This window comes from Schistocerca americana, chromosome 1 (assembly GCF_021461395.2).
Source record: "Schistocerca americana isolate TAMUIC-IGC-003095 chromosome 1, iqSchAmer2.1, whole genome shotgun sequence".
NCBI lineage: Eukaryota > Metazoa > Arthropoda > Insecta > Orthoptera > Acrididae > Schistocerca > Schistocerca americana.
In genome coordinates, this window is record NC_060119.1 from 971,649,237 (window position 1) to 971,669,820 (window position 20,584).

Below are 20,584 nucleotides of genomic sequence, written 5' to 3' on the forward strand. Positions count from 1 at the left end.
CATTCCTTTTTCAATGACTGTAATTGCCTACATTCAACTAACTGGTACCTTTCTGAGATCACTGTTATGTACTTGTGCCTGATTTCGTTATCCTGAAGTTTCTCCACTCTTATACTCCTACATATGGACCTTACCCGCTGCACTTTCGGCCTCACAATACCAATTTCACTACAGATTAAATAGTGATCAGTGTCATCAAAGAATCCCCTGAATACACATGTGTCCCTCACAGCCTTCCTGAATTCCTGATCTGTTATTATATAGTCAATGACAGATCTGGTTCCACTGCCTTCCCAAGTATACCGGTGAATGTTCTTATGTTCGAAAAATGAGATTGTGATTACTAGGCCCATACTGGCACAGAAATCCAAGAGTTGTTTCCCGTTCCTGTAGGCCTCCATATCCTCTCCAAATTTACCCATAACCTTTTCATACCCTTCTGTTCGATTTCCAATCCTGACATTAAAATCACCCATGAGCAGAACACTGTCCTTGTCCGTCACTCTAACAACTATGTTACTGAGTGCGTCATAAAAACTATCCATCTTATCTTGATCTGTCCCTTCAAAATGCGAATATACTGACACAATCCTAATTTTCTTGTTAGACACTGTCAAATCTATCCAGATCAGTCGTTCATTTGCGTATCTTACTGCAACTACGCTGGATTCCATTTCTTTCCAGATGTAAAGCCCTACACCCCATTGTGCTATTCCTGCTTTGACTCCTGACAGGTAAACCTTGTATTCTCCCACTTCCTCTTCTTTCTCACCCCTTACCCGAATGTCACTAACAGCTAAAACGTCCAACCCCATCTTACTTGCAGCCTCTGCCAACTCTGCCTTCTTCCCAGAGTAGCCCCCATTGATATTAATAGCTCCCCATCTCGTTACCATTCGTTTGCCGAGTCGTATCTTAGGAGTCCCTGGTTTGTCAATTGGAGGTGGGGCTCTATCACCTCCAAAGGTCCGAGGCATTTTGCTCTGATTGTTGCCTGCATCATATTTAAAGTACCAGGGAAGCAGGTTGCTAGCCTTACTTGCCCCGGGTCCCATTGGGTTTTACCCCTAACGGTTGAGGGACTAACCGGTGGATATGGCAGTCTTTGCCGTCTGAGCACAAAGGTGACCACGACTCAAAATATGTCCGGGATGTCCAGCCTTATTCCAATGTAACTGGTATCCTGACTGTCAGGACCACTTACTTGGCCACTCATACGTTGCCCGTGGTTCATGAACTAGGACATGACAACAGGAACCCACACCATGAACCACTAACTAAATACCTGGGTATTAAAATTACGAACAACTTAAATTGGAAGGAGCACATAAAAAATGTTATGGGGAAGGCTAACCAAAAAAAAAAGCACTCCGTCTTCAGGACACAAGTGGCCTACCGGGACCATCCGACCGCCGTGTCATCCTTAAGGCTAACCATAGACAACCTTTTATTGGCAGGACACTTACAAAATGTAACAGATCTATTAAGGAGACTGCCTACACAACGCTTGTCCGTCCACTTTTAGAATACTACTGTGCGGTGTGGAATCGTTACCAGATAAGACTGACGGATTACATCGAAAAAGTTCATAAAAAGGCAGCACGTTTTATATTATCGCGAAATATGGGAGAGAGTGTCACAAAAATGATACAGGATCTGGGCTGGACATCATTACAACAAAGACGTTTTTCGTTGCGATGGAATCTTCTCACGAAATTCCAGTCAGCAACTTTCTCCTCCGAATGCGAAAATATTTTGTTGAGACACACCTACATACGGAGGAACGATCACCACGATAAAATAAAGGAAATCAGAGCTCGTACGGAAAGATATAGGGGTTCATTTCTTCCGCGCGCTATACGAAATTGGATTAATAGAGAATTGTAAAGGTGGTTCTATGAACCTTCTGCTAGGAACTTGAAAGTGATTTGCAGATTATCCATGTAATGTAGATGTAGATGTAGATGTAGATGTAGATGCAGATGGACGTCCGGCAACTCTTTTCAGCTGATGCCGAGCCGATTAACTGCTTGCATAAGGAACAGAGGTGGACCAACTCGCTATTGAGTTGCTTAGTTTATGAATCTCCTGTTTTCGAATAAGTCATCCAGTTTTTGTGAAATAATATTTTGTTTGTCTGTGTACGTACAGCACGGCTATCGAGTTCCATACCATTCGTATAATTACTTCATTGTATCTTAGATTCTATTTTCTACATCTTCGCTGATCTGAACGTATTATATTATTATCGTAATGTTTGTTAACTCCATAAACGACGACTGTAGTATGTTGCATTTCCTTTCATGTAGCCATGTGAGATTTTACATAATAGCACGACGCAACTCGTGTACAGTTAGCACATTCTCTGGCCTCAGGACCGGTACACGCCAGCGAGCAGCGTGTGGGCTTTCGGCGTGACGCTCTGGGAGATCCTGAGTCTGGCGGGTGAGCGACCTTTCCAGCACCTGTCCAACGAGGAGGTCATCCAGAACGCTGAGCACATGTACTACGGCAGCGAGTTGCAGGTACATATGCAACCCTCACATGTTCGCCATCTGTCCTGCTGCTTTCCAGGATAATGAGCTTGAGTTGGGCAGTTAAGGTGCGCCGTGACCTAGATAGTAACGTTTGCTTGGGCAGAAAACGGGACAAAATTGGCAATCCTACAAACTTTAGCAGGAGCACACTCAGAAATAACAGTTCCTTTCCAGCTTGCACGCTAGACTTAGTTAAGCTGAATTAATTCCAACGTAAACGGAGGCGATCAGGCAAATAAGAGACACAACACACATGACAGTAGGCAACCATAAGCAAACTCTAGCAGGATTGCGAAACACGTGTAACCGAATTGAAACGCTCGTATGAGGAAAGCTAAATCACAGTCCGTACCAAACAAGCATTCACCGGACAGTGTTTCAGTCGATGCTAACGTTATGGTAATACAAACGAAGTAGCCCGACTGTGGTGGTCACTAGCTGCAGGGACCGAATGTCTGCCGAACGCCGCGCCCGCGGCAGCGGAATGCTGACGACGGGATACGACTGCTACATTCAACAAGTTTCCATCTCTTCCTGCGCCCCCTCCACATCCACTGATTCTAGCTGAGACACCAGAGTTGATCCAATTGTTACCGTATTCACGATACTCGGTGGCATCAATGATAGATTTGTGTGTCTCAGAACTTTCCGGTGTGAGAGGAACCAGCACGTTAAAGCCGACCTCATCTTCTCATAGCTTTGAAATATAAATCAGGGATCCTCTTTTCCAGGTTATTAAAAAATAGAAAAGTAGATACAAGCAAGAGTAGGACTATAAAATGGTGAACAGAAACTCTTTGTGCAAATCCAGCAGGAGACGTGTTACTGAGTAGCACAACACTTTTTCTGAGTTATGCGGACATGTGGGTCTGAAGAAGCCGCTGCTGTTAACACTTTTTTTTGTAATACCGTTCAGCGTTTGCCTATTGACGTCTGGGAAAGTAGAAGGAAGAAAGGAAGATTAGTGGGTAACGTTCCATCTTTAACCAGATCATTACGAGCCGAGCACATGTTCACACCACAGAAGGGTGATTAAGGAAATTAGTCGTGTCCTTTCAAAATCACAATCGAAGCATTTGCCAAAAGTGATTAGAAAAATCAATGAAAACCTAAATATGGATGTTACATATTTCCAACATACTGTCAGTGGAACAGTGAGCAATACAATACTGGTTCAGACGATTATATATATATATTTCTGTTTTTGCCTGCTGGCTACCAGTTTTGGTACACAGTACCAGTATCACCTTCAGCCCACCCTTAAAAGATATCAGTAGCCTCTTACCCTCTGCGCATTGTCGTAAAATACATCTATTTGGAAAGTAAAAGTAAGTGGTAAGAGGCTGCCTATACGTTTTAAGAAAGGCCTCAGGATGTTACTGTGTACCGAAATCCGTAGCCAGTACGGAGAACAAATAAACTGCGACTGTAGATTAAAATAAACTTTTGTAGTAAAGCTGGATGGTCCAAGGACGATCTGAACCGTGGTCATTCCGAAAGCGAGTCTATCCCCCTCGGTCGTCTAGGAAAGAACTCAACGGAAAGAATGGCCTTTTGTATCAAGAACGCCATTCGCACCTATTTACAGACCGACACTGTCTGATTGAATGTAGCGATGCCAAAAATCTAATACGACGCCAATGCAGCGAACGCCGCTTAGTTTCTCTTACAAAGTAGCCAGCTCATTGTTCATCAACCATGTCGATCCTGTTCAAAACTTTCGCTATTGTGTTCCTGCTAAAGAACTGTACCCACTGCTTATATGGATTTCGTTTTGTAGTCAGTGAGGACCTGCACATCACTCTGCTCTCACGGTCATTTTGACGAAATTCTGAAAATATGAACGCAGTTCAAATTTCTTTTATGACGCCCTATCCTTAAGGATGGATCTGCCAATGAATTTTAATTAGCCTTTCCCTTTATGCATTTGCCATGTATCTGACCCTGCAGTTCGGAACAAAAAGAAGAAAGATACCATTTTCAGCCACCAAGGCATTGATAGACTTATAGGGAAACGTCAAGTGCCACTTTACGGCAGTCATGACCTGCCTCACTCATTTATGCGGACTCGTTTCCGTCAGTGCCCGACCTTTCTCATTAGGCTGCCTAGGTAGCTTACTTTGCGGATAACCTAACAGGAGTATGAACTCAGATTCAGTGATACCCTTATACGAAATTTCTAATACACAAAATCACATCCAATAACTAATAGACACACTGACAGAGTAAATGAATAAAAGGTAAATTAGGAACTCGGCGATGGGCGACTAAGGAGCTAAATCTAGAATGACATGATCAAAATTCAAGAGGACCGCTTTTATTGGACAAGAAAGTACGTTTCCACCAGAAACCTATAGAGATATAATGTTCAGTTTTATTGCACAATCGATTTCGTTGGACAAGTACCTTGGAAGTGGTTTTGAGGTGCCATCGCACAGCTGTAACTATAACCATAAGCTAGTAGTGGACCAAACTGATTCAGTTGCTTTGCCATAAGTTCTCCAAATACATAAATAATTCAGTTCTCAGCTTCGCGATCTATAGCATATTAATGAGTCGGGAACTTTTCATTATAGAGCAAAGAGTTAATGTTCTTAGATAAATTTATAACGAGAACACGACGTGTTGCACTATAATGTTACGTAGAAATATTAAGCAGAAAGCTGCTACGCCCTGTTCATTACTTGCTCTAGCCAGATAGCAAGTTAGTTTTCAGTCTAGTATGAGCGCAAATATTCATTCATGTCTGTACAAACAAAATATATTTTTTGTCCGTCATATAAAGCTGGAAAATAAAGCTGTACAGTGTCCGATTGAATCTGCTCTAGTTGCTGTGATAATTTTAATCTTTTTTTGTTTCAGGTATTCCTTCCCAAACCAACAATTTGTCCACCAGAACTGTATGACCTGATGTGCGACTGCTGGAAGAGAGACGAAACAGTACGACCTAGGTTCAAAGAGATCTACCTTTTTCTGAAATACAGAAACTCTGTCCATCCAGTTGAGTACAGGGAGTGACCTCACACCCAAAGTTGCGTGAAATTAGAGTAATGGGGCCACCATTATTTCAGAATGTTATTCATTAAAGACTTCTAATAACGTATGAACTACGGCTGACATACTTCGAATATATCAGGAAAAAAGTGTTACTGAGAAGTCATGATGGTCTGTGAAATCCTCGTGACGCTCTAGGAAAATGAAAATTTTTATCACTAAAGCTAATACGAGATACATTAATACATTTTTTATCACAATTTGTACTATAACTTCTTTTGGAAAAATGTTATCAAAAATATCTGTTACATGGATAATATGTGTACAGCAATAGAGGTAGAGACAACAGTAAATTTTTCACAGACTTCTTGTCTTTGTCGATTTTACCCAAACATTCTTGCGGTGAGTATTGCAACTTCCTCCTATTCGTTTTTTCATTATTAGTGAACGCATTCCTCCCACATCCCACACTTTCGCCACCATATAGACACACAGTTCGTAGATAGTTACACTATTGGCCATTAAAATTGCTAGACCACGAAGATGACGTGCTACAGACGCGAAATTTAACCGACAGGAAGAAGATGCTGTGATATGCCAATGATTAGCTTTTCACAGCATTCACGCAAGGTTGGCGCCGGTGGCGACACCTACAACGTGCTGACATGAGGAAAGTTTCCAACCGATTTCTCATACACAAACAGCAGTTGACCGGCGTTGTCTGGTGAAACGTTGATGTGATGCCTCGTGTAAGGAGGAGAAATGCGTACCATCGTTTCAGACTTTGATAAAGGTCGGATTGTAGCCTATCGTGATCGCGGTTTATCGTGTCGCAACATTGCTGCTCGCATAGGTCGAGATCCGATGACTGTTAGCAGGATATGGAATTGGTGGGTTCAGGAGAGTATTACGGAACGTCGTGCTAGATCCCAACGGCCTCGTATCACTAGTAGTCGAGATGACAGGCATCTTATCCGCATGGCTGTAAAGGATCGTGCAGCCACGTCTCGATCCCTGAGTCAACAGATGGGGACGTTTGCAAGACAAAAATCATGTGCACGAACCGTTGGCCGACGTTTGCAGCAGCATGGACAATCAGCTAGGAGACCATGGTTGCGGTTACCCTTGACGCTGCGTCACAGACAGGAGCCCCTGCGATGGTGCACTCAACGACGAACCTGGGTCCACGAATGGCAAAACGTCATTTTTTTTGGATGAATCCAAGTTCTGTTTACAGGATCATGATGGTCGCATCCGGGTTTGGCGACATCGCGGTGAACGCACATTGGAAGCTTTATTCGTCATCGCCATACTGGTGTATCACCCGGCGAGATGGTGTGGGATGCCATTGGTTACACGTGGACGTTACATTTCAGATGTGTTACGACCCGTGGCTCTACCCTTCATTTGATCCCTGCGAAACCATACATTTCAGCAGGATAATGCGTGACCGCATGTTGCAGGTCATGTACGGGCCTTTCTGGATACAAAAATGTTTGACTGCTGTCCTGGCCAGCACACTCTCCAGATCTCTCACCAGTTGAAAACGTCTGGTCAATGGTGGCCGAGCAACTGGCTCGTCACAATACGCCGGTCGCTACTCTTGATGAACTGTAGTATCGTGTTGAAGCTGCATTGACAGCTGTACCTGTACACGCCATCCAAGCACTGTTTGACTCAATGCCCAGGCGTATCATCGCCGTTATTACGGCCAGAGTTGGTTCTTCTGGGTACTGATTTCTCAGGATCCATGCACCCAAATTACGTGAAAATGTAATCACATGTCAGTTCTAGTGTAATATATTCGTCCAATGAATACCCGTTTATCATCTGCATTTCTTCTTGGTGTAGCAATTTTAATGATCAGTAGTGTACATAAAATTGGTGTTTTAAATTTTATGAACTTCAAGCAGGATTAAATGCGTTAAGGTACTAAGGCTCTGTAGATGGAAAAGAAGAGATTGTTTCGACAGAAATATGGCGTTTATGTATTCTCTTCGTGCTAATATGTACACATTACGCTTGTTTTTTTTCGGTTTCAGATGGTTATGCTTCAACTCCTATTTCATGGCGCTGTACATCCCCCTTTGTGTTGTCCTGAATGAAACGAAGCATGCAGAGTGTTACGTATATGAATTATATATATATATATATATATATATATATATATATATATATATATATATAGTGCATACATGAGATTTTTCTACTGCTGACTGAAAACGCTGTGCTGAACAACGCTACATAGGTAGTCATTTACCGACTAATAATTACAGATATTACAAGTCGCATGTGTTTAGGTTGCGTAGTACGTCTAAGTAAATGTGGTAAATCGCAGTTTTTCCCTTGGGCAGCAGGTCAGGTGTTGAAGTGTAGACACGCGGACTCAAAAACCTAGTCTACATTGATAGACGTAGTCCACTTAGTAGTGCAGTTATGACTGTGCAGAAAACATCAGGTGGTAAATTACGTAGCCGGTTTGTGGGAAGACTGTTAGACACATAGAAAAAAAACCAACTCACAGATGAGTCTAACTATTAAGGTACCACATGTGCGCTACAGTCTACATGGACATTTGCGAGAGAATGCAGCGCAATTCCCAATCCTTATAAATGGGTAAGTATTTAATAGGAACCGTCAAGCTTAAGTAATGCATTTGAATAATGAAAACCCAGAGACATTCACCTGGATAACTATCTATAACAAGAGAATAGCAACGCATGGTTGACACTGTAGTGAGATTGGGTATCCATATATTCAGCAGCACTTCTCTTGGAAAAGCAAGAAACATCCATCTCCATCCGTCAAAAGCCGCCCGACAAGCAGAAAGTGTGAATAAATAGCGAATCGTCATCAGAGTATCGGTACGTATGGACTCAACCCCTTCTTCAGGTGTATCTGTAACTCAAAAGAAAACAACATCTCTGAATTGCAAGACCATAAACAAGTTAACAGAGCTGTAGATTTTGAAAGTGGTATATCACATTATACGGTTGAGAGTTGTGTGATGAAACATTATGTATTGCCAGGAATTCAAAATACGGTGATTATAGGGTAGATGATTTTCTTCGGATAGGGTACCACAGCCGTTAAAGGACGGTGTCAAGGCATACGCTAGCTGTGACTTAATTAACAATTATTTACCTTATTATGTTTTCAGACCAAACGCCAGTTTCAGCCTTACAGGCCTTCTCAGGTTCTGTAGGTTGGTGTTATACAGGGTGAGTCACTAACTATTGCCACCAAGAACAACTCCGGAAGTAAGATAGAAGCTGAAACGTTTGTAGGACATAGGTTGAATGATACAACGGGGGCCATAACATGACGTTGGTTTCGTATTGCTAGGTGGGGTCGCTTCAGAGATAGAAGGGACAATTTTTTTTTTATTTTCTTTCAATGAGATGCTATAGTTTGGTACTTATTTTCTGTTAGAGGCTATCGAGACGAATCGAATGATTATATAACAGTAAGGTCTTTGAAGGTCAGCGAAGGTCACGAAGGTGGCATGAACATCCATTTACAGAAGGTGTTCGAAGTGATGACCATTGGTATTAATACAGTGCTGCAATCTTCTTATAATGGATTGAGTGGTATCCCTTATCACATCGACAACTATCGAAGCACGTGCTCTGATAACTCTTTCTCTCATTTCTTCAGGTGTAGTTGGAACGTCTTTATAAACAATGTCTTTTACGAATCCCCACAAGTAAAAATTCAGGGGCGTCAAGTCTGGCAAACGTACCGGCCACAGCACATCTCCCCCGCGTCCAATTGAACGATTTGGGAATTTTCTCTGCAGCTCATTTCTAGCCAACAGCAAAAAATGTGCCAGAGACCCATCATGTTGGTACCACATTCTATTCCTTGTTCCTAAAGGCATTTCTTCCAATAACAGACCTAATGTTTCTTGCAGGAATGTGGTGAACTTCCTACCACTAAGATTTCCTTCTATGAAATAGGGGACTATAATTCTGTCCTCCAGAATCCCACACCATACATTCACCAACCACGGCTTTTAGTGTGCAACTTACCGCAGCCAGCATGGGCTTTCAGTTGCTGAATAATGCATATAATACTGACTGACATTTCCATGGTTCGTGAATGTAGCCTCGTCAGTAAATAAAACCAAATTAATAAATGTGGCAACCCTGTGAATCTGAAGTTGAGACCATGGACAGAATTCAGTGCGACGCATACAATCTGTACCAGTTAATTCTTGATGGAGACTCATATGGCAAGGGTGATATTAATGGTGATGAAGAGCACGAACAACACTACTCTGGATCATGCCAGATTCCCTTGTAATTTGACGCGAACTAACACAAGGATCACGAACCACAGTGGCAATAGTACCAATTTCCATTTCCTCGTTAGTAACTTTCCTGTGCCGGATGTGTTTCATTGCGTTAAAGACCCAGTTGATCTCAGTTTATCGTACACATATTTAAATGTACGGCGTGTAGGGTGAGTACGTTGAGGATATCTTTCAGTGTATAAGTCTGCATCTCTCACTTAATTTCGTAGGCATTCTTCGTAAATGAGAAGCATATCGACTTGTTCTTCGAAGGAGTAGGTCATTCACATTCGCTTGATTCGATAATATTAGACTTAACGTCGCTATTAGTATTGTACTGCGAAACCGTCGAATGGTGTTTAGATGTCAATGGCACGTTAGATCGATACGCCGTATTCGGCGAATGTTTACTATTTGCACGATATACGAGAGAGAATTGTCAGAGCATTTGCTTCAATATGTGCCGTTGTGATAAGGAATACCACTCAATCCATGATGACTGCAGCACTCCATTGATACCAATGGTCACCACTTCTATCACCTTCTGTAAATGGACGTCCATGCTACCTTTTTGACCTTCGTTGACCTTCATAGACCTTACTGTTACATATCATTAGATTCGTCTCGATAGTCGCTGTCAGAAAGTAATTACCAAACCACAGCATCCCATCTAAAAAAACGAAATTGACCTCCATATCGTCGACACCTCTCCACCTAGCAACAAAAACCCAACGTCGTCCCATGCAACATTTGTCCCACAAACTTTTCAGATCCTGTCATACTTTCGGATTTATTCTATGTGGCAATAGTTAGTGACTCACCCCGTATACTGTTGAGAATGTTTTTGAAGTGCTATAGGTTGATGTTATATGTTGTTGAGAACGTCCAGTACGGCCTAAATTGGTCAATCCTGCGAAATGAAATAAAGTAAATAGTTGTTAATTAGGCAACAGCCGATGTGGAGCCATAGTTACTTAATAGTGTCAGAATGAACTACGTATGTCATAACTGGTATCTGCGACTTAATCGAAGACAATCCCACAGTCACCGTCGAGATAACACTCTCAGAAAAATACTGAACAGATACTGCATTGTTGCCGGCCGGGGTGGCCGAGCGGTTCGAGGCGCTACAGTCTGGAACGGCGCCACCGCTACGGTCGCAGATTCGAATCCTGCCTCGGGCATGGATGTGTGTGAAATCCTTAGGTTAGTTAGGTTTAAGTAGTTCTAAGTTCTAAGGGACTGATGATCTCAGTATTAAGTCCCATAGTGCTCAGAGCCAATTGAACCATTAGAACCATTTGAACCATACTGCATTGTTATTTTGCAAACCAAGGAGGAATCAACTAACATAAACATCAGTATCAATTTATTAGGATCATAGTAAATACTTCAATCGCCGTCTGCTCGTCTAACGCGTGACAGAGCTTTACCAGTAAGACTAACTGAGCTGGAGAACGAGATAAACGAGAAAGAAGAATCCATAATCAAATGAAAGAATGAACTCTCCTTACCGTATCTGCAGATGCAGCACTGTTACTGTAGGTGGTAGAACATTTTGTACTTCCTACTTGGGGGAAACATGACGACACCTTCACAAAGCCCAGAGCCAAGCTGTTTCGTGTGGTAACAGCTATCGTGATTTTTACACGCTGCATACCCAACGTCGAAGCTATCATTTTCCTCATTTTGCGATCACTTAAACAAATGTGTCATTTTGCAAGCTACGCATGTCTCAGTTCTGCTTTCCTCTAAAATTGGTACCACAACACTGCGTATATTTTATAGCAGCTTGTGTGACTTTCTACCAACGTGCGCAAGAGATGCACACACACACACACACACACACACACACACACACACACACACACGGAGAGAGAGAGAGAGAGAGAGAGAGAGAGAGAGAGAGAGAGAGAGAGAGGGAGATTGATTACAGCAACATGCGGTGTCCATCACCTACAAGGTAACAAATTTTCTGGTTCACTTCCATTCGTGATTGAACATTGTGACTGGCAGCAGAATCCCACGCTCGGTGCCACCATGCGTGAAGAAGAAGCTACTACCACCGTTAACATATGTATCCACTTTTTAAGTTACATTATCCGATGTTAAAAATTAATATGTCTTCTTTAGAATCAGTCGTTCAGAAATAATTACTGTAGTCTCTACCGCCATTTATTTTGGTAGACATAGATAAACCTCTCTCCTCTGCCAGCTACATTGTTGGTACACGTTATCGTTGTGCCACATACGGCCTATTCCCCAACTTCCTTGCTTTCACAATCGATTCCGTGTTAACTACGGATTGTGTGTCCCTATACATAATAACTTACTGATGAGTTAGCTGTATAACTGAAGACTGGTATGTGGTCTGCCTCACTGAAGTCATTTATGAAATGCAGGTAAGAAAACTGTTAAGAAAAGTGGATGAGTACAGTGTTCTAAAAGTTCCAGGCATGTCTGTCATTCACTTCTGCTGTAAAATTTGCTGTTATATAGTTTTCAGTGCAAGGCGTCTTCGAATGCTCCTATACGCAAAAACGAAAAAGTGTTGACAAATTTTGGCTGCTATTGAGAGACAGATAAACAAACTGCTTTGCGAAGAGTACTCTTGCCCAAATTTTTGTGCACAAATTAGCTACCCTACTTTTTCATTGAGTTGGTCTTATAAGCCACAATGTAACAAACGTTTAAAGGAATCCAGCTGAACGTAGCCGAATTAGTTGGTCGGTCACAAGATCGTAATGGCTCTTCAGTGATACGTAAGTTAGACTATTGTAAAATATAAAGGTATGTTCCAAATGAAAATTTACGCAACGATACAACTAGCTGCCAGATTGAGAGTCGGACCCAGATACCTGCCTATAGGAGGTAGCTTGTAATCCAGGCAAACCTTAGAGAGTGACTAAAATCTTTAGCATCCCACTGACAGCAGGAATTCTTAATTTTCCGCACACATTCACTGGATATATACTCAGCTAAAAAGAATAGACCTGTCATTTCAGAGACTTAAAACTTTTTCATTCGGTCGTGTGACGTTTTCGTAGTACATTCCAGTTTTAGAAATTTCTTTCCTAGATTTTAATACATTTCGACATTTGTACAAACTGCTGCCTTCCCTCTCTTTATTCATAACACCAGTCATCAAATACAAAACGCAATATGTTTTTACTAGAAGTAGCAACATTCACCATAGTATTTCAAAATCATTCCTTCATAATGGAACTTTCCGTATCTTCTCGAGACTTTTTGATACTTCCTGGTGAAACAAACCGGTTAGACAAGTGCATTTCTGCTGTGGATGATGGTAACGAATATATCGAAATGAGACGCACTGTTTTACTGGCCCCTTTCTTCGAGCATTTGCTGAGGCAAGGAATTTGCTTTACCTGTTCCTTTTTTCGTTAAATGGGTCGAAAATAAACACCTTAGAAATAAAAAATCAAATATTTTATATATTTATGATATTCTCCATTTAATGAAATTAGATAGTAAGAATATACAGAATTAGCTACTATCGATTTATATAAAACGTAATGAAATCGCACCTTACAGTTATGTTGCAAATATGATGCGTATTTAAGTCTTCGCCATGTCTCAAATAAATCTAAAAGTAAACTCCCTACCCACCGATACTGTGCAGAACTAAAAAAAAATTACGTGTTATAGCATCAGTGAGAGAGCACCTCGAGTTCTTGCTGTTAATAAAGCGAGTGCACCGTTCCTTTGCTACATATTTTTACGAGCTTCAAACAGGAGTGACTTCAGTAATGGATAGGATCTGTGATTGCCGTGTAGAGATTCGAGCTGACTTGGTGACCCTTCACTCACACCTCCTGGCGGTGTTGGCTTCTGTCATGGGAGACCATTCCAAAGTCTGGCAGGCAGTGAAAGACTTTTAGAGGGGCCGATCGTACCGCCTTCCCGGTTCGTTTGACGAACAGGGTCCCGGCGTTACTGTGGCTGACGAAATCTCTAAGCCGAATGCAGTCTTCTATCCTGTTCCAGAGGAAGCTTCTCGGCATGCGAGGTCTGAGCATTCACAGAGGATGGGTTTGCTGGTAGTTGGGAGCTCCAACGTGAGGCGCGTAATGGGGCCCTTAGGAACACGGCTGCCAAGGAGGGGAAGAAAGCCAGTGTGCACTCCTTGTGCATACCAGAAAGAGTCATTATGGATGTGGAGAGGGCGTTTCTGGATGCCATGAAGAGTGCATGGTGCAGACAACTGCAGATGGTGGATCATGTTGGTACCAATGACGTGTGTTGCTTTGGATCGGAGAAGATTCTCTGTTTTTTCGGGACTAGCGGAAATCGTAAAATTGCCTGTCTTGCTTGCGAGACTAAGGCGGAACTCACCATCTGCAGCATCATCGATAGAACTAACTGTCGTCCTTTGGTGCAGAGCCTAGTGGAGCGTCTGAATCAGAGGCTCAGGCAGTTCTGTGACCGTGTATGCTGCAGATTCCTTGACTTGCGCCATCGGGTGGTGGGTTTCCGGATTCTGCTTTATAGGTCACAACTACACATTGGAAGCGGCTACACGGGAAGCGGGGGCTGTATGGAAGGAACTGCGTGGTTTTTAGGTTAGAGGATCTCAGGAAACGACAGAAACGGCTTCCGTCTAAGAGGGGGCAGGTAAAACCCAGTAAGGTAGTTTTAGCAACAGTCGGTATTGTAACTGCAAATTGTCGGAGTTGTGTAGGGAAAGTACCAGAACTGCAAGCCCTAATAGAAAGCACTGAAGCTCAAATGGTTATAGGTACGGAAATCTGGCTGAGGCAGGAAATAAGTTCAGCTGAAATAGATTAAGTACAGTTGGTGGTGGAGTATTTATTGCTGTCGGAAATAGTTTACCCTGCAGTGAAGTTCAGGTAGATAGTTCCTGGGTAGAAGCTATACTTGACAATCGGACTAAACTATTCACTGGGTCGTTTTACCGGCCCCCCGACTCAGAAGATATAGTTGCTGAACAGTTCAAAGAAAACGTCTCATTTCAAATAGATATCCCACTCATACAATTATAGCCGGCAGTGACTTCAGTCTACCCTCGATATTCTGGGAAAATAATAAGCTTAAAGCCGGCGGCAGGCATAAAATGTTATCTGAAGTTCTTCTGAATGCTTTCTCAGGAAATTATTTTGAAATATTAGTTCATGAGCCCGCTCGAATCGTAAACTGTTGCGGACGCATACTTGACCTCTTAGCAACAAATTATCCTGGACAAATGGGGAGTATCATGAAGGATATAAGGGTTAGCAACCACAAGGCAGTTGCTGATAGGCTGAATACCGTAACACCCATAACCATAAAAAACCAACGCAAAGTACATCTATTGAAATAAAAGCTCATAAAAATGATCTCAAAGCCTTTCTAAGAGACAGTCTCCTACCGATCTGTTCATATAAGCATAGAAAAGATGTGGAATGATGTCAAAGAGATATAATAGATGGCAATTGAGAGACACATGCCACATAAATTAATAGGTGATGGTACTGATCCCCCATTGTACACAAAACGGGTCACATCGCTGTTGCAGAAGCAACGAGAAAAGCATGCCGAATTTAAAAGAACGCAAAATCCCCTAGATTGTCAACGATTTGCGGAAGTTCGAAATATAGCGCGTACTTCAATGCGAAATGCTTTTAATAATTTCCGCAACGAAACTCAGTCTCGGAACTGGCAGAAAACCCAGAGATTCTGGTAAACATTAAGCACACTAGCGGCAAGACGAAATCAATACCTTCCCCATGCGATAACAACGGTGAAGTCACTGATGAAAATGGTTCAAATGGATCTGAGCACTATGGGACTTAACATCTGAGGTCATCAGTCCCCTAGAACTTAGAACTACTTAAACCTAACTAACCTACGGACATCACACACATCCATGCCCAAGGCAGGATTCGAACCTGCGACCGTAGCAGCAGCGCGGTTCCGGACTGAAGCGCCTAGAACCGCTTAGCCACCGCGGCCGGCAAGTCACTGATGACAGTGCAACGAAAGCAGAGTTATTATACAGGGTTTTTCAAAACACCTTCAGCAAAGAAGACGAAGTAAATATTCCTGAATTCCAATCAAGAACAACTGCCAAGATGAGAAACATGGAAACAGATATCCTCGGTGTACCAAAACAGCTTAAATCACTTATCAAAGACGAGGCCTCCGGACCAGATTGTATACCACTCAGGTTCCTTTCAGTATATGCTGATACAATAGCTCCATACTTAGCAATTAGATACAACCGCTCGCTCATAGAAAGATCTGTACCTACAGACTGGAAAATTACTCCAGTCATACCAACACACAAAAAGGGAAAAATTGGTGATCCGATGAATTACAAGCCAATATCAGTAAACCTCGATTTGCAGTAGGGTTTTAGAACATATACTGTGTTCAAACGTTATGAATTACCTCGAAGAAAATGATTTATTGACAAACAGTCAACACGGGGTCAGAGAATATCGTTCCTGTGACACACCACTAGGTCTATATTCTCAAACAGAATTGAGTGCTACCGACACGGGATGTCAAATTGACCCCATGTTTTTATAATTCCAGAAGGCTTTTGACACCGTTCCCATAAGCGACTTCTAACAAATTATATAGCTATTGAGTATCGTTTTAGATTTGCGTCTGGATTCATGATTTCCCGTTGGAGAGGTCACTGTTCGCAGTAATAGATGGAAAGTCATCGAGTAAAACAGAAGTAATATCCAGAGTGCTCCAAGGAAGTGTTACAGGCCCTCTATTGTCGCTGATCTTTATTAACGACATAGCAGACTGTCTGAGTAGCCCTCTTAAATTATTTGCAGATGATACTGTTATTTACCGTGTTTTAAAGTCACCTGATGACCAAAACTAATTGCAAAATGATTTAGATAAGATATCTGTATGGTGCGAAAAGTGGAAATTGACCCCGAAAAAAGAAAAGTGTGAAGTTATTTATTTATTTATTTATGCATTTATTTTACCTGGCAAGATTAGGGCCTCCTGGCCCTCTCTTACACCTAACCAGGCATACTCAGACTCAACAAATTTCGGTGTCTACAGAAAATTAGGACATATAACATGTTATACAGTATTAATGTTAAAGAAAAAAAATAGAGATTATAAAAGTAGTACAATGATAATTATAACAATCAAATAATAATTATAACAATCAAGAATAATAAAAATAATAATAGTAATGATAATAATAATAATAATAATAATGACTATGTATATGAAAGTAAACATATTTTTCTTTTATGAGTGTCAGTCCTATTGCTAGTTGGGAATTTTCTCATTATATTCTTGCAGCTTGTGAGTTACTCTCATCAAGCAGAGACATAAGACGATGGAATGGGGTGAAAGAGATATAGAAGAGGTAGATAGGTTAGAGGAAGAGAAATAGAATGGTAAAATTCGAAGCTATGATGGAGAGGAGAACGAAAAAGATGAGGGGGGGCACAACAATGGTGGCTATACCGTCCCTAATATGTAAGTCTTAAGTTCCCTCTTGAATGTTGAGTGGTTTTGGATAAGACGCAGATCAGAGGGGAGCGTGTTCCATAGTCGTATGGCTGAGATGGAGAATGACACGGAGAAAGATTTTGTGTTATGTAAAGGTACAGCCAAGATTCTAGACGTATCCGATCTGGTATTGCGGTTGTGGAATGATGATAGGTGTTTAATGTGAGAAGAAAAGTATTGGGGGCACCAGTGGCTAAGAAATCGATGAAGTAAGCACATCGTGTGGAGATCGCGTGCCTCATGTGGGCGTATCCAACCTAGCTGGGAGTATGAAGGACTGATATGATCATACAACCGTATGTTGCATACGTATCTGACACAAGCATTCATCACTAGCTCGAGGCATCTCGAATTTTCATTATTTGTGCCATGTTGAACTACATCACAGTAGTAAAGATTAGGAAAGACTAGTGTTTGGACTAATTTTTGTTTAACATGGGTTGGAAATATTTTTCTAAATTTTTGAATAGCATGTAGAAAAATATTTCCAACCCATGTTAAACAAAAATTAGTCCAAACACTAGTCTTGCCTAATCTTTACTACTGTGATGTAGTTCAACATGAGTACTAAAAGAAATCCACTAAATTGGGATTACGCGAAAAGTCACACAAATTTGAAGGCTGTAAATTCAACAAAATACTTAGAAATTACAGTTACAAATAACCTAAATTGGAACTATCACGTAGATAATGTTGTGGGTAGAGCAAACCAAATACTGCGTTTCTTTGGCGGGACACTTATGTGTAGCAGGTATACTAAAGAGGCTGCTTATAACACGCTTGTCCCTTTATTCAGGAGTACTGCTGTGATGTGTGGGCTCTGCATCAAGAGGGAATGACGGATGACATCGAAAAAAGTACAAAGAAGGGCATCTTCTTTTGTATTATCCCCAAATATGGGAGATAGTGCCACAGACATGACACGTGAATTGAAGTAGTAATCTTCTCATGAAATTTTAGTCACCAGTTTTTTCCTCTGATAGCGAAAAACTTCTGTTGGCACCCACCTACATAGGGAGAAATTATCATGACTATAAAATAAGAGAAGTCAGGGCTCGTACAGCAAAATGTAATTGCTCGTTTTTCCCGTGCTTGAAGGTGGTTCATTGAATCCTCTGCCAGGCACTTTATTGTAAATAGAGTACTCACGTTGATGTAGATGCAGATGTCTCAAGAACGATATAATTTGTTATGAATTTTTATTTTCTAAATGAAACCCAATGGTTTTGCGGAACTGTGTAGAACTTGAGTTGCTGTGTACTGTGTGGGTAGCCAGTTGCTCGTTTTTCTGATACAATATACAAGTAATATTACAAAATATGTAAGGAAAATGGACACCAGTTTTAAATACACACATCAAAAGTTCTTTATCACCTCGGCTCCGAGAGTTCCGGAACCTGTACAGAAAATTGGAATATACGTCATTTGCGCCGTTTTCGTTTCTCATAAAAGCCACACGTAGCATGTTGTATCACCATCCAGCATGAACCTTCAGAGGTGTTGGTCCAGATTACTGCACACACCGGTACCTCTACTACCCAATAGCACGTCCTCTTGGATTGATGCATGCCTGTATTCGTCGCGGCATACTATCCAAAAGTTCATCAAGACTTGTATTCGTCGCGGCATACTATCCAAAAGTTCATCAAGACTTGGTTAGTCTAGGTGGTCCCACTCCTCAACGGCGATTCGGCGTAGATTCCATTGAGTGGTAGGTGGGTCACGTCGCCCATAAACAGCCCTTTTCAATCATCCCAGGCATGTTCGGTAGTTTTCAGGTCCGGAGAACATGCTGGTCACTCTTTCGAACGATGTTGTTATCCTGAAGGAAGTAATTCACAAGATGTGCACGATGGGGACGCGAATTGTCGTCCATGAAGACGAATGCCTCGCCAATATTCTGCCGATATGGTTGCAGTATCGGTCGGAAGATGGCATTCATGTATCGTACAGCCGTTACGGCACCTTCCATGAATACCAACGGCGTACGTCGGCCCCACATAATGCCTCCCCAAAACAGCAGGGAACCTGCACCTTGCTGCATTCGCTGGACGTATGTCTAAGACGTTCAGCCTGACCGGGTTGCCTCCAAACACGTCTCCGTCGATTGTCTGGCTGAAGGCATATGAGACACTCATCGGTGAAGAGAACGTGATGCCACTCCAGAGCTGTGCTTTCGGCATGTTGTTGGGCCCATCTGTACCGCGCTGCATGGGGCCGTGGTTGCAACGATGGACCTCGCCACGGACGTCTGGAGTGAAGCTGCGCATCATGCAGCCTACTGCGCACAGTTTTAGTCGTAACACGACGTCCTGTGGCTGAACAAAAATATTTATTCGATATGGTGGCGTTGCTGTCAGGGTTCCTCCGAGACATCCACTGCAGTAGCAGCCCTTGGGTGGCCTGAGAGAGGCATGTCATCGACAGTTCTTGTCTCTCCGTATCTCCTCCATGTTCGAACAACATCGCCTCGGTTCACTCCGAGACACCTGATCACTTCTCTTGTTGAGTGTATTTCCTGGCACGAAGTAACAATGCGGACGCGATCGAACGGTGGTATTGACCGTCTAGACATGGTTGAACTGCAGACAGCACGGGCCATGTAGCTTCTTCCTGGTGGAATGACTGAAATGATCGGCTTTTGTGAGAAAAGAAAACAGAGAAAACACCTACAGCCGTCCTTATGATTTTATTTTATTTTGTTGCAACCAGTGTTCAACGATTTAGTGCGTTATCTTCAGGTTGTTGTTGATGCGGTACGGGGTGATATGATCATATATATATATATATATATATATATATATATATATATATATATATATATATATATATATATATCAGTTGCCAGCATTACTGGATACGCAGATAAAGTGTCAGCACTCCAACCATCAACTGCCAGTTCTGCCAGTTGATTGTTGGAACAGCGGTTTTTATCCGCTGCGAGCCCATCCGCCTTGTGGGCAACTGAAACAACAATAAAGAAAAATAGCCTTGGCATCAACTTTCAACATAACTCAGCAGTAGCAGTGTTCTCCGAAAGATGGCGCACAGTTGGATCGCCGAAATATTGAACGAAGCTGATTTTAGGATTCGGCATTAAACCTGAGGAAACTTTCAAGACTTATTACGCCTGGAAAGCCTATGAAATTCCAGTGTTATTTGTAGCTGCCCAGGGTCTGGATTTGTTACTGTGTAGCGAAGATGTACATTTACAGAATTTTTGTCACTAGTATTACTGTTTAGAGGA

The 20,584-nt window shown here is 42.0% G+C and overlaps 1 protein-coding gene across 1 annotated transcript in view; it reads left to right on the forward strand.

The window, feature by feature from the left end:
- LOC124548268 (discoidin domain-containing receptor tyrosine kinase B-like) overlaps nt 1–5,895 on the forward strand; it is a 302,795-nt gene extending 296,900 nt beyond the window's left edge. The window contains exons 17-18 of the mRNA XM_047125163.1: nt 2,376–2,525; nt 5,400–5,895. Of these exons, the coding sequence (XP_046981119.1) occupies nt 2,376–2,525; nt 5,400–5,555 (306 nt within the window). The 3' untranslated portion in view covers nt 5,556–5,895. The remainder of the gene's footprint in view (nt 1–2,375; nt 2,526–5,399) is intronic.
- The last annotated feature ends 14,689 nt before the right edge of the window (nt 5,896–20,584 follow it).